The following is a 13,793-nucleotide window of genomic DNA, read 5'->3' as shown; positions in this document are numbered from 1 at the left end:
GTCACAGAGACTTCATCGGCAGGGAATGAAGGATGGAGGCAGGTTATTACTCGGTCAAAGCTGGAGAGAATCGTCTATCGCATTACTAATGAAATAAGTTGTCCTACGGGTGAGATGTCGCAGTTCGTAAAGCAAGGTCCAGAATTCTGGTAAAGGTCTTGTGATTGAACAATCTGCTATCTTCCAATCCAGTTAAACATACATAAACTCACATAACCTGCATACAAGCGCCATGAGCTGTCATTGTAATTTCCAAATTACAAACCCCAAATTCCCCCAACCTCGCTTGCTTCAAATGATCCCCGAAAACACAGCTCAATTCGGTCAAACACAGCGCCCATACGAAAACAAGCTTCCATAGCGAAACCTACCCTCCATAATACACGATCATCACTATGATCAACCCTCTATAACACAAGATCAACACTCTACAACACCAGAGATTGCAACATGATTCGATGGGTAAACCCCAAATGACGCAAAAGCTCGGCGGATTCCTGATTGGGGAGTATCATGACAGGGCAGCATTGCATAGAACAAATCCTACACAAAATAAGCACAATATTCTTTTTGGCCCCCAATCGTTTATCTCAACGTCGAGCGAGTTTTGGAAACACCGGTCTATACATCGTGGCACCATAGGTGTATCTAAAGCCATTGAGTTGGACGGTGATGTAAACTTGCGCAGGGATGATGCCAGGAGATGAAGTCTGCCTTGACTGTTTCCCTCCATGAATGCTGCGGACGTCACACTGGGGCCTGCTGGGGTAATCACGAATGATGCATCGTTGATGGGAACAGGGTAGAGAAAAGGATACAGTGTATTTCTACTAAGTTCCGTTCGTCGTGTAGTGTATGACGAATACTGAATGCTTCAATAACAATAATAAGTACAAGGATTTTGAAAGCAATAATGCCACCCTCTAACAGCACAAGAATCCTCCCAGTTGGATATTAACGCCGTCAATTACACGGTGATCATAAACTCATTAAACTTGCGCTTGCGACTGGTCAGCTTCCGGGGCTGCTTCTACTGCTCGGCGTGCCCGGCGACGCCTGACACACTTTATCACGAAAAAAGGAACAAGGATAAGGAGGAAAGCCAACTAGACAATCTCGACTATTCCCATGACGATGCTGAGTATAACTACCCAGCCAAAATGCTCTGTGGTAACAAAAGCACGTCTTGGTGGTGCTCCATTGTCTGATGCATTCTCGTCAGGGAGGGCTGTGTCATTGGGCAGAGTCCCGTTGATGAGGATTGTCATTGTGCCGTTGACCTCTGCGACGTTGACGATGGACTTGTTGAGCGCGTCGTAGCTTCCGTTTCCGATGAGTTCGTCGAAGTATTGGGTGCTGTTGTTGTCGTCGCATGCGCAGTACTCGTATCGCGAGCATCCGCAGAGGACATCACGCTCTTCGTCCTCATCGCTGGTGTCGTTGTGATAATGGTAGGGATGCGAGTAAGGATACATGTATGCACCGTAGAGCCAAACGCCAGGCCAGAATGCCAGAGCAGCACCACCTAGAGCGTAAGGCGCAATTCTTCCGGGACTTGAGCCGCCGGACTTGTAAGGTCGTGATGAACCACCGGGGTAGTATCGACCGCCTGCGAAGCTGGGCTGAGGACCGACACCGCGAGAACCGCCGCCGCCGCCTGATGAACCTGGACGATATGATGAGCCTCTTGAACCACTACCGCTACTGCTGCTTCCACGACTGCTGCCGCTTCCACTGCTTCCACGGGAGCTCCCACCTCTGCTGCCACTGCCAGATGATCCTCTTGAACCTCCGCCGCTGGAACCTCCGCGTGCTCCGCCACCACCGCCGCCACGACGCTTGTAAAGCTCGTGCTCATCAGCGCTGGGTTGAGACTCGATGCGCTTTATGTGACGGGGTACATTGACGGCCGACGCGACCGTTGATGTGATGAGTGTGAATAGCACGACTGCGAAGTCTGGTCTCATTGTGGGCCAAGCTGTCTTGGTATGACGAAAGGATGCAGGTAGGTGTAGGCGAGATGAAACAAAGAAGTGTCGATTGTGAATTGGAAACCAGAGTCAAGCGAAGACCAAAAGATTTCGGATTAGAAGATGCCAAACCGACAAGAAACAAAAAAAAGTCGTGAGTTTGAGTTTGGGGATGTAGTAAGATGGAACAGTCCGAAGTGGGCAGTTCCAAGGTTTAATACCCGAAATCCGAATTGAGGAAGGGTAAGTAAGACTGAATTGATGACGGGGGTAATTGCAAGGATCCACAAGGCGTGCTTTCTCTTCTAGATTCGGAGGCTGTGACGGAGGCGACAACGACAGAAGATCACGGGGTTGACCTTCTATGATGAGGTTCAAGGGGCGAATGAGGTAAACAGAAATGATGATGTCGCTCTTTCCAGAAGGATTGGGGGCGACGATCGACCGCTAAACAGCAAGAACAAGCCGATGTCTTGGCTGAGCTGTAATGAGGTCACTGAACGACCGGTTTTGGTAGCTCCTTCGAGATGATGACTGATTGAGAAGAAGGAAATTGCCAAGGCATGAAGAATTGTCTTCTTTATATTCTGTTCTAAGGAGGTAATTCACCGTAGGAAGCGGAAAGAGCATTGGTCTCTGGCGTTTTTTTTTTCTTTTTTAGCTCTGACGAGCTGAAAAGAAGCCAATCTCTGAAAACAAATTAAGTTAGCTCCAGCCAAAAAAGTGCTTTGACTTTTGTTGTTTTTGGCGGGGACAAAAAGCAGCCCTACCAAAGTGGCTTAGCCAGAGGAACCATTCACAGCGGTCTAATTACTTTGAAGCGTGTTTGTGGTGGTTTGCTGTATTGCAGAGGCGCGCATCCAGAGACAAAGAAACGGAATGAAGGTCCGACTGCCTTGGCTCAGCCTTAATCCAGACACAAGCTTCATTTAGCGAGACAGCAAATTTCTCTTGTGTTGATGCTGGTCAATAATCTGTTGGCTTCCATGGTAATGTCATTACCAATTGACCACTGTTTCAAGGATGATTGAGCGATGATCGTGGGTCTGTGACATAAAGGACCCTGGAGTTGGCATGGGCGTATAAGCTTGTCGGGGTTAAGCTTGCAGCGCCGCAACATGCAGGCGATTGCATTTCTCATTGGTTTACATCCTTGTTTAGTGTGGATCAAGGCTGTCACTGAGGCAGATTCAATTGAACCAACCTGAAAGAGACATTTCGCTACGACTTTCCAATACGCCAAAAGTCCGCTTGTGACGGTCAAAGCTTTCTTTCAACTAAAAGCTTAGAAGATATTGGCATTCCTGAATTGGTCTTTTATTAGAGATGTGGCTGAAGCTGAGACGTGGATTCATCCAGGTATGATTTGTTCGTATATAGAGACGGGACAATTCACGGAGACGAAGACGGAATCCCGCAGGAGAATAAACTTCAAATGCGGCGATGCGTACTGATCACCACGTGGTCTTGCACTATTTGGAAGTCCCCGATCTGTATGCCTTAACCTTACAATCTTGGCTGCCTGAAAAAACGTTCCATATTTCTAACGAGACCTTCCTCTCTCGTCCGTTCTTTGATGCATCTCCGCCATAGCCACCGCGCCCCCGCATGATGCTAGAGTGACAGTCTGTCACATGAGGCTGTGCAGTGTGCAATTGTTATTGCTTGCAGCATTCTAGAAGCATGGAATTGGCGGCCTGATTTTTAGCATTCAGCCAAGATCAGGCACCCGTGCTTTCGCTCAGGACTTGGCGCACTAGAGTTTTCAGTACATCTCCGATGGCGGGGACTGGGCGGATATAAACATCACGAGTTGTCGCTCAGTGGCGATGAATGGTTGGATGATCGCCTGGTTTCTGGGTGAATGAATTGATGATCGCTCGGCGTTACCGAGAAGGACTGAGAGTCAAGTGTAAATATTTGGGAGGCAGCCGTGAACTCAGCCTTTCAGTTCTTCGCTGTACCTGGGCTTTCTTGTCCGTACTTCTGAACGAAGTCGTGAAAGACAGCCGTGTCATAACATGCGATATCCTGAAGATAAGCTGAATTCTTTGCTTCACCAGATTCGATGAGTTCAATGGTCCGCCTGGACAAAGCCATAACCTCAGGAGTATGTTTCCCTATTCCGAGCCACCTCCTCTCATCCTCTGGAATACGTTCAAAAGCATCCATCCAAAGAGAGTCCCATCTATCCAATGCACGTAGCAACATTTTGGAATAGTCGGGTGATACTACTGACGTACGATAATGAAATATGTGACGCCCAAGACCTGGCAAAGATCAGTATTTGTCATTTATTGACTGTCCTGGGTTGTGAGGTACCTGAAGAGAGATAAAAGAGATCTGAATGGTCTAATTTTCCAAAGGAGTCTCTAGTAGCAGGCGTCCATTCTTCATCAAGCATTCCTGCTATCGCTTCGCTGCAGCTTGAAGGATAAGACCTCGTTAATCTATACCGCGACCTTTCTTGAAAAACCAAGCTTGAATCTGCCTCCCAGATATCACTCGGACATGGCAGATCTCCAGTCATCTCCTTTGATGTTATGATGGGTGGGTGGTTACAGAAGAGCCCCAGGAGTGAGTCATTCATAAAAGTCCATGTAACGACCCTCATACACGTCTCCCGGTGAACAAAATCTTGCCAGCTTTTGCCGGGCTCGTGTTTGAGACTCATCATGTTTGATTTTCTCAACGTCGCGACTAGTGTTGGAATTCTTTTGCTTGCTATCCTTCGGCGAGCTTCGATGTGATTTGCGCTGCCTTCGAGAGTATTCATCAACACCGCAGCTTGGCATATTTCAAGCATGTGTTGTGAAGTAACTGGGCTGACATCTTGACCTGACAATTCTTTTAGCTCCTTGTATACATACTTTTCTGCTAATTCTAGCAGCGGTGTATTAATATATGAGGGAGAAGATTGATTTAGGCATTGAAGATAAACAGTTCCAGTCAACACTACAGCTAGCAGCAGGTGGAGTGAAACCTTTTCAGGATCAAATGTTGGCCAGTGTATCGTATCCTGATGGTAATGCCTCCGGCGGAAGAAGAAGACCAAAACATGCTGAAAATGAGATGTTGTAAAGAATCCTCTTTGGCAACTTTGGTCGAGTCCTTCCCCAAGATGAGGCTTGTTGGTAGTCAGTCCTTGAAGGATATTTGACAGAGTGACTATTCGTGTCGATAGAGCATCGATCGAGTCGGTAGAAGGACCAAAGATACCAGAGAATTGTAGTGGATTGTTTTCGGTATCACCATAGTCCTGGGGTTCATCTAGAAGCATGTCGGATAGATCAAAGAGAAGAAATCTTGGATCGACCGTCCCTGAGCTCCAACCGACCGTCTCCGTCTCGCGTTGCTTCCAAGCAGGTATCTCTGATGTTCTTTCCGGCTCTCGAGCAACAATGGCATCCATTGATGGATGATTTGGATTGCTAGCTTGTAGAAGAAAAGAGAAGCTGGGACGGTCATCCTTGCAGACCTCTCTCGGTTTAAAGGTCGCTCGATGTGAAGGGTCATGACATAGTGAACTATATACGCAATCAATGCCACGAGCTGAGCACCGATGACAAGGAAGTTCCGAGTCACAAGAGACCTTCAATCGCGCGCAGTTATTACAAGCTCGAAGCTTTCTGCCTCGTTTGGCTTGTGGTGGAAGAGGTCGGCCTTGTCGGGCATTGCAAGAGCGTGCATGCCGACGAGCGACATCAGCCCTGCGGAAGGACTTTTGACAGAATGGACACTCATTCTGATGAGTGGATAGGAGTTTGCTATAGACGGGACATCCCGGGGCCTGATATGGAGTAGCCATCTGAGAGGTACGTGGATGAAAGAGGTTGAAGTTGGGTCATGTGGGAATTTTCCGAGGGTGAGCAGCAATAAGTGGAGCTATGTGGCCAATTCCCGTTCCGACCTGGTCCCCGGCGAAGGGTCTTATATAGCCAGCAGCACGACTGATTTTGTCTTTCTTGTTTCCTAGAAAATTAGATTTATTTACTTTTACGAGATATTCAAATATGACCAGATTACAATTAGCAAGATGTGAGCAATAACTCTAAAGAGCTTATCGACTTCGACTTACACCATCCTCCAGCTATAGCTCGGCCTCTCTCTATCACAGCTACTTCAACAATCCCACAGCAAGCTCATAGAATAACAGACAACCGATTCGATTTTCAGAGACGGAATGGTTCCTCCAAGGCGGCTAAGGATATAGCACCTATTGCGCACCCAGCTTCGCTCGCCGATGTTAAGCCAAACAACCTAGTCGACTATGCCCTGTACGTACTCAAACCGGTGCCACGATGAAAAGAAGAAGCTAAAAAGATGTGTAATAAAGCACGACGCTAGATAAGATAGCCAATTGGGGCCGGACTGGCTCCCTTTGGCCATTGAGCTTCGGCCTGGCCTGCTGCAGTATCGAAATGATGCACGTTTCAATGCCACGCTACGACCAAGACCGTCTCGGCATCATCTTCCGCGCCTCCCCTAGACAGTCAGATGTAATGATCGTGGCAGGGACTGTCACAAATAAAATGGCCCCTGCATTACGACAAGTCTACGATCAGATGCCTGAGCCTCGTTGGGTTATCAGCATGGGATCTTGTGCCAATGGAGGAGGGTACTATTACTACAGCTATAGCGTTGTAAGGGGAGTTGATCGTATTGTTCCGGTCGATATCTTCGTTCCTGGCTGCCCACCTACTGCTGAGGCTTTGATGTATGGGGTGTTTCAGCTGCAAAGGAAGATCAGGAGTCAGAGAGCTTCGAGGATGTGGTATCGAAAGAAGTAGACTACACATTGGGGGAGCTGTAAGACTATAGAGTACATGGATGTCATACTAATACATAGAATAATGGCAAAAGGTCTACCCTGATCAAAACATGTTCGGGAAGAGAAATCGATCCAAATCAGCATAGTCGAAACTGGAAAGATCTCCAACCAAGTTATTCAGCCATCTCATATCATCCATTTCTGTAACGGGAGTCTCATCTCGCGTCTCTGGAAGGGAAACTATCGGGAAGGTTTTAAGTATGTCACTCAAGTTCGATGCACACTTCTCCTTGCGCCTCTGTTGCATCAGTATAAGCAGAGAAGCCGTGTTGAGAGCCTCTTTCGTAGCATTAGTGTTATACACAGTAGCAACATTACTCAAACATTGCATTGCATCCTTGAGCTGAGCTATCGATTCTCCTGTGTCAATGGCTAGTAGGACACAGATAATTTGAAACGGCACATTGGCCATGTGATGCCATGGCGAGCGAGCATCTAAAATAGCTTGAGCTGCTTCGATGCCTGTTTTTGTGATAGAGAGGATCTGGTCAAGAACCTTTCCTGAGAACGTCGTGTTCATAGATTGAAGTCGACGGCAGAGACATAATGCGAGGTTTGTCTGCGCCATAATCGATGGCGGAACAGAATGAGTCCTGCTTAAGACAGTTGACAGCGAGGCCTCAAGCTCGGAAACGTCTTGCGTCTTATTCGGATCAAGCTCTGTTGAGTAGGGGAGTAACTCCATGAGCTCATGGGTATAGTCTCCTTCTCTTGAACATGGCATCTCGAGTGTTGAGTTGCATAGTATAGTTCTGGAACGACCCATGTCAAATGAAATCCATATGTTGAGGTGCTCGGCGACAGCAAAGAGCCTTCTCCGAAGCTCGGCATCGACCTTTTCTTCTGTTACTGGAAGGACTGATTCTTGGGATGGTTCACAATGCAGGCCAGCTGCTTCGAGCATGTGCATAAGAATTGAACTAGCCATCCATGCTGTGTGAGGTGTTCCAGCTATTCTCAGATATACGACTCGAAGTAGCCAACCTGTGACACTAGCAGCAGATGGGCCATCGGACATCTTCTGCTCGAGGATGAATCTTGCTGTTTCTATTAAGTCAAGCTCCACTGGTGGAGGCTCAACTTGCGAGAATAAGCACCCGATAGCTGCTATACCGCAGAGGATAGAGTCTTGTGACTGATCGTATATATAACCAGCCCATCTACCTTGTATGGTCTGTGAGATATCGTCACGATCAACAAAACCATAGATTGGGTCCATCTTTTGAAAGTAGACAGCACTCAAGCTCTCCATGTCTTCTTTCGACAGTAAGTCTGTGATCGGTCTCGAGACAGGAACATGGGAAGACTTCCGTGCTCCAAGAAATGCATTCCAAGAGAAAGTGTGCATCCTCGGCGCATTCTTAGGATCCAACCTCAACGCCAACCTTCTAAGAAACGCAGCCCCAGAATTCGCCTCCAGCGACTGCAGATGCCTTGGCGACGTAGCATGATCACTCCTCGAAGGTCTAGATTCCTTCTCAGTATGAACAGGAGGTGAAGGAAGAAGAGTAGCCTCATGAGTCTTCCTCTTCTTGTTCGAAGATGTCTTGTAGGTGCAGTCATACTCAAAACGGACACAGGCTCCGCAGGGCTGAGCGCCGTCGCATTTCCGTTTTAAATCCCGACATGTTTCACAGGCGAGTCTTGAGCGCTTACGGCCTTGAGAAGTGGACATGTTTGGTATTGGAATGGGAATTGAAGGATTGTGATGTGTAAGGGGGTGAATGCATGTGAAGTGAAGTTGCGAGGGTCGGTTCTTACGGGCCGAGCGGGTATGTCGGTTATCACGGGAATAGCGGCAATAACGGTGTAAGTGATTGAAGCTTGACGTAGTTTGAGGATGCTAACTAAAAATATCTTAATCGTAATAAACTTATCCCGGTGTTCTTGTTCTTACAATACATGCCAGAGTCTCAGTCTGGTTGTCAGCCTCGAATTGCTGGTATTGGATCGTATCCCCATGTTACTCAACCAGGACAGAGACTCGGTCTCAGCCGCCGAGACACTGGCTGATATCGAAAACCAACCCCAACAAAATCCACCTGAAAAGACACCGACACATGATGAACCACCAGACGGAGGCTTCAATGCTTGGCTGCAAGCCCTTCTAGCCCATATCGTATTCTTCAACACCTGGGGCGTCGCAAACGGCTTCGGAATCTTCCAGCAATATTACACCCAAACCCTCGGAGAAAGTCAATCCACGATATCTTGGATAGGAAGTGTCCAAGTGTTCTTCCTATTTTCAGTGGGAGTCATAGCTGGCCGACTGACGGATGCTGGCCACTTTCGAATCGTTTTCCCGCTCGGTGTCTTCTTGCAGGTCCTTGGACTCTTCATGACTTCGTTATGCACAACATTCTGGCAAATATTCCTCGCTCAAGCTGTTTGCCTCGGAATAGGCAATGGATTCACCTTTTGTCCGGCCCTCGCTGTTTTGTCACAGTACTTCAAGAAGTATAGGGCTTTTGCTGTTGGACTGGCGGCCGCTGGTGCAGCTGTTGGTGGCTTAGTTTATCCAGTCTTGATTAACTGGCTCATCTTCCACGATAATGTAGGCTTCCCCTGGACTCTCAGAAGCATGGGCTTCATCATGCTTGCTACATATATCCCCTGCCTTTTATGGCTCAAACCTCGACTACCACCTCATCCCAGTGGTCCATGGATCGATATAACAGCTTTTAAGGAACTGCCCTTCATCTTCTTTACCATTAGCATGTTTCTCAACTTCTGGGGTCTCTACTTTGCCTTCTTCTATCTCGGAACCTTTGCTCGCGATCAAGCGGGCATCTCCGAGCCCATCTATCTACTGATGATACTAAACGGCGTTGGGATATTTGGCCGTATCATGCCAAACATTGTCGCCGATAAGTGGACAGGACCCCTCAACATACTCATCCCCCTGAGCATAGCTTCCAGTCTGTTGGTCTACTGTTGGGCGGCTATAGAGACTGCAGCGGGCCTTTATGTGTTCGCTGTAATATACGGTTTCATTGCTGCAGCATTGCAAGCTCTGTTTCCAGCTGTCGCAACACAAATGGCACCTGATCCAAGAAAGACTGGGACAAGAGTTGGAATGATACTGGGTATTGTCAGTATTGCAAATCTGACTGGCCCTTTTATCTGTGGTGAGCTGATCAAAGCTGGTAACGGTAGTTACCTTGGACCTCAGATGTTTGCTGGCTCTTCAATATTTCTAGGTGCTCTTATGGCAGTGGCATCTCGGATGGCCAAGACCGGTCTTGTGTTCAAGGTCAAATCATAGATAGAAAGGTCATACATGTATATGATACATAGACTTTGAAAGATGTAACGCCATTCTTTATAAAATTCAAGCAGCAGGAGTAGCTTCATTTGCCACCTCTTCATTCTGTCCCTTCTTCTTCTTCTTCCTCGAAAACCTCGGAAATCGGACTCGTATGCCAAACCGAGAGCCAAATCGAGCGACACTCCTCCTTATCCTAGCCCCCTCCTGTACAACGGTAGTGGTACTCACATGAGGTTGGTTCTGAGGAGTATTCTCTGGCATGGGCGCAAGAACCGCAGCACGCCAAGTTTCCGACCAATCTTGGTCAGAAATTTCAAGCATCTCTCTAAACACTGTTCCCTCTAGCTCTGTTATGATGCACTTCTGCAGAGGCAATACGGTTCTGCATAGGCGAACAACTCGCTCCCAAAATTTGGCGTCCGGCTCATTTTGGAAGATGAAGTCATCGCCTTCGTTGGTCCACGAGATGGTAAAGATCATCTTGACAGCCTTGTTTTGGTCGTAGATGAAGGTGCAACTATCTGTGTCTTGAATTCTCTTATTCAAGGACATGGAGTACAGTTTGGCGTATTTGGTATGTGAGAATTGGAGAGCCAGTGTTGATGGTAAGGTTGTCTCATGACTCACGATACACCTGGCGTATGCCATGGTTTGAACTTTGATGCGACGACTTTGAACTTGTTTGTTCCAGCAATTTCGTTGTTCTTTTCTGAAATGAAGTGCATATAAATGAAACACGTAAGTAGAGAGGAGGGAACAGATAAAAAGGACCGCATAAAATGATGTTGCGCCTTTTATTAAATATCTCTTTGCCGTTCAGCCGTCTGCAGCCTCTCTGGTTGCCAGCGTCCTAGGAATATCGCCCTAGTATTCCCCCCCATAAGCCAAAGGTGGTGCTTTCATCGTGTTCTAGCCTCGATAGCGATAGCGCTGCCTAGTGACATCCTCTGGCGTCCAATAATTACCAGACGAAATACGGCTTAGCCCCTTTAGGACTTCCGACGTGCAATAGCACTCGAGATTGAAGGTAAAGGATGAGAAATGTTCGTTGCTGTTTTTGGAGCAATGGCTGCGCGTTATCTTACGAGTTTGATGGACGTTATGTCGAGTACAGCGGCTTATGCTGCTGTGTTGGTTGTTTTTGTTGGGCTGATCACTGAAATGCACGATGGCTGAGACGGAGGAAGAGGATAGTTTTGAGTTTAGAGACAAGATTCGGGCGGTCTCCAGGAATAAATCTCGCACTTTTGTTATTTCTAGTTGGAAAAATTGGATTCTGAAGTATCTTACAGAGCTCATCCCTCAAGTAGACGAGTACGCAGCAGATCGTCAAGTACCTTGCCAACGGCCAGAACCTTTTCCTCCTCTAAAACCCGGCCCACGATCTGGATATCTACAGGAAGGTGATGCTTGGCCATTTCTTGCATGTTATCCTCCCAAAGGCGGGTATTCCACTCATCCAGCTCGTTCCTCGGCTCATGGTCCCATAACGCATCAAGATCTTTAGCTTCAACCTTTCCTCCAGGGATAACCAAAGCCGTGTAATCCAAAAGATTCCAGACCTTGGTATATCCTACCCATTTGACAGTGTTATGAGGTACGGCTACATGTGGTAGAGCCGGCATTATAATGGCGTCCACAGTCTTCCCCTTTTTAGAGAGGGTGTTGTTCCACTTCTCGAGATAGGCTTGCTGGAGCTCTCGCTTCCGTTTGTTGAGTTGCCAATAATCAAACACTGATATAGGCTTTCCCCTGTTCACAAGTCTCTCCACGCTGGGGATAAAAGGTTCGCCTCCTGCCTCAACATCGCGACGAATGTCTTCCCCTCCATCGACTGTGAAGTAGGCGTCCATAACCTCTATGCACTCAGCGTGCAAGTCAGGCTTCCACATTACAAGCTCATGACCATCAGCTGCAAGGGCAGCTGCAGCTTGCGCAATAACCCTTACGATACTAGGATGAGGCTTCACAACGCCGTCGTCGTACAAGACACCGATTGTCAGCTTGCTGTTCACGGTCATGTCATATTCAGACTGGCGCCATGGGATGGGAACGCAACGACAGTCTTGTTTCCAGGGTTCCTGCAGTGTGATCTCCTTTGTGAGATGATAAATGGTCGAGAGGGAGCGTGCTAAGGGACCGATAGATGATGGGACGTGCTCTTGTCCATCGGTTGAGACTGGTACGCCTCCATATGGTAATCTCGAGCTCTATCTCACGTTAGTGATATCCCTAAAACGGTGACTTAACGCACGCTCGGCTTGAAACCATATAGGCCCATCATAGAAGCTGGCATGCGAATGCTACCACCCAAATCTGACCCAAAACCTCCGAGACTTCCATGAGAGTAAATCAGCGCCGACTCCCCACCCGAGGATCCTCCAGGCGTGTATCTGGGAATGATAGGATTTTCGGTCAATCCCCAAAGAGGATTATCGGTTTCAGCCCACTTCTCAAGATTAGCATGAGCTCAAAGTTTAACTGTTTAGACTCACCATGATGCTCTGTGGGAGATTCGTTTTGCAAATGATGACTGCGCCTAGCTTCTTCAGGATCTTCACTAGGACGGCATCATCTTTGGCTGGCTTGAAGGCCTTGCTTGTGTAGCCAAGAGTGGTGTCATAGCATTTGACATTGAACTGATCCTTCAGGCTTATTGGAACTCCGTGCAAAGGTCCTTTTGTTTTCTTTTCTTTGGCATAATACGCATCGAGCTCTTGGGCCTGTTCCAAAACATCATCGAAGAGGATTTCGGTCAGGCTAGTAAATCATCAGACTTTGGTAGCACCAAGAGACTACAATGAGGCTCACCAGTTTGTCTGTCAGTATGTCAGCTATGTCTAACCTTGAAAGCATTGTCGTAAGGGTCTACCTTCTTATGCGCCTCAATGGCTCTGTGACACGATATGTTAGCATATATCTCTCACGGGATTCAATGATTGACTTTCCGTGTGATATAAGCCAGGGTTACATGTTCACTCGTGAACTCTCCACTAGAAATCTTATCGGCCAAGGCACTGATATCATCAACTTCGGTAATGGCCTTGTATGCGTCCTGGCGATCCTCGTTGTCTGATAGGTTCTTGGTGACAAAAGCAGAGATGACACGGGCTCGCTGTCGTCGCTTCTCTGCAACAACTTGTTCCCAGATCTTTGTTTCCATAGTGATTCATAGATCTAGCGATAAGGAAAACTAGGGAGGTTGTGTGTCTATCAAGGTTCAGAGGCTGTTGCGAAGTTGGAGGTGGTCGAATAACCCCGCATATACCCGCACCCGTTACCCGTCCGCTGCTTATGAAGATTTTCGGGTGCAACATCCGAAATGCAAGTGATAGATGCTTGGCATACAACTACGTTATATCTATCAAGCAAATTATTTCGATTCGGTTTAGAGAGAGACGTCTATATTCGCGCTTGAGGACTGGGTATTCTGTCTAGTTTTCAGCTTCTGGCGTTATTTCTTGTCTTCCAGCCAAACAAACTCCGTCAATTAAAGAGAAACCCTCGAATTCCTATGTAGGCATGATCTGATAATGAAGTTTGCTATACAGACTCGGTGGTCATAAGCCAGACATGGGTATCCCGCAGCCTCTGATACTACTAAGTACGCGACCACCAATCATGGCGTGATATCAAGTGACTCAATGTGCTTGAATAACTTACCCATTCAATTATCACAAGCCTTCTCAGCCTCAAAGCTCTGAAACCGTAAGCTCGGGCTAAC

The 13,793-nt window shown here is 47.5% G+C and overlaps 7 protein-coding genes across 7 annotated transcripts; 2 read left to right on the top strand and 5 right to left on the bottom strand.

Annotated features, from left to right (window-relative positions):
- Nucleotides 1-803: 803 nt before the first annotated feature.
- Nucleotides 804-2,236, bottom strand: FOBCDRAFT_32288 (uncharacterized protein). The gene has a single exon (XM_031178282.3). The coding sequence runs from the start codon at nt 1,965-1,967 to the stop codon at nt 1,107-1,109; it is 861 nt and encodes a 286-aa protein (XP_031044169.2). The 5' UTR covers nt 1,968-2,236; the 3' UTR covers nt 804-1,106.
- A 1,681-nt stretch (nt 2,237-3,917) lies between these two features.
- On the bottom strand, nt 3,918-5,434 carry FOBCDRAFT_260113 (uncharacterized protein; the record flags this gene model as incomplete). Its single annotated transcript, XM_059611255.1, has 3 exons — nt 4,293-5,434; nt 4,214-4,240; nt 3,918-4,117 (listed from the first exon to the last, which is right to left on the bottom strand). The coding sequence occupies exons 1-3, from the start codon at nt 5,380-5,382 to the stop codon at nt 3,918-3,920; spliced, it is 1,317 nt and encodes a 438-aa protein (XP_059464735.1). The 5' UTR covers nt 5,383-5,434.
- Nucleotides 5,435-5,983: 549 nt separating this feature from the next.
- FOBCDRAFT_200667 (uncharacterized protein) lies at nt 5,984-6,760 on the top strand (the record flags this gene model as incomplete). Its single annotated transcript, XM_031178285.2, has 3 exons — nt 5,984-6,008; nt 6,061-6,247; nt 6,307-6,760. 3 exons carry the CDS (start codon nt 5,984-5,986, stop codon nt 6,758-6,760), a joined length of 666 nt encoding a protein of 221 aa, XP_031044172.2.
- Nucleotides 6,761-6,769: 9 nt separating this feature from the next.
- On the bottom strand, nt 6,770-8,512 carry FOBCDRAFT_221898 (uncharacterized protein). Its single transcript, XM_031178286.3, has one exon. It carries the CDS (start codon nt 8,474-8,476, stop codon nt 6,845-6,847), a length of 1,632 nt encoding a protein of 543 aa, XP_031044173.2. The 5' UTR covers nt 8,477-8,512; the 3' UTR covers nt 6,770-6,844.
- Nucleotides 8,513-8,761: 249 nt separating this feature from the next.
- FOBCDRAFT_318749 (major facilitator superfamily domain-containing protein) lies at nt 8,762-10,066 on the top strand (the record flags this gene model as incomplete). The annotated part of the gene is made up of 1 exon (XM_031178287.2): nt 8,762-10,066. The coding sequence occupies one exon, from the start codon at nt 8,762-8,764 to the stop codon at nt 10,064-10,066; it is 1,305 nt and encodes a 434-aa protein (XP_031044174.2).
- A 66-nt stretch (nt 10,067-10,132) lies between these two features.
- FOBCDRAFT_273113 (uncharacterized protein) lies at nt 10,133-10,717 on the bottom strand (the record flags this gene model as incomplete). The annotated part of the gene is made up of 1 exon (XM_031178288.2): nt 10,133-10,717. One exon carries the CDS (start codon nt 10,715-10,717, stop codon nt 10,133-10,135), a length of 585 nt encoding a protein of 194 aa, XP_031044175.2.
- Nucleotides 10,718-11,295: 578 nt separating this feature from the next.
- Nucleotides 11,296-13,288, bottom strand: FOBCDRAFT_221897 (amidase signature domain-containing protein). Its single transcript, XM_059609589.1, has 6 exons — nt 13,019-13,288; nt 12,942-12,964; nt 12,881-12,888; nt 12,565-12,829; nt 12,324-12,518; nt 11,296-12,279 (listed from the first exon to the last, which is right to left on the bottom strand). The coding sequence occupies exons 1-6, from the start codon at nt 13,230-13,232 to the stop codon at nt 11,365-11,367; spliced, it is 1,620 nt and encodes a 539-aa protein (XP_059464734.1). The 5' UTR covers nt 13,233-13,288; the 3' UTR covers nt 11,296-11,364.
- Nucleotides 13,289-13,793: the final 505 nt, after the last annotated feature.

The sequence above is a fragment of the Fusarium oxysporum genome, chromosome IV, assembly GCF_013085055.1.
Source record: "Fusarium oxysporum Fo47 chromosome IV, complete sequence".
In the NCBI taxonomy this organism is placed as follows: Eukaryota; Fungi; Ascomycota; class Sordariomycetes; order Hypocreales; family Nectriaceae; genus Fusarium; species Fusarium oxysporum.
The sequence above is the reverse complement of the archived record's forward strand: the minus strand, read 5'-3'. Positions and strand labels throughout refer to the sequence as shown.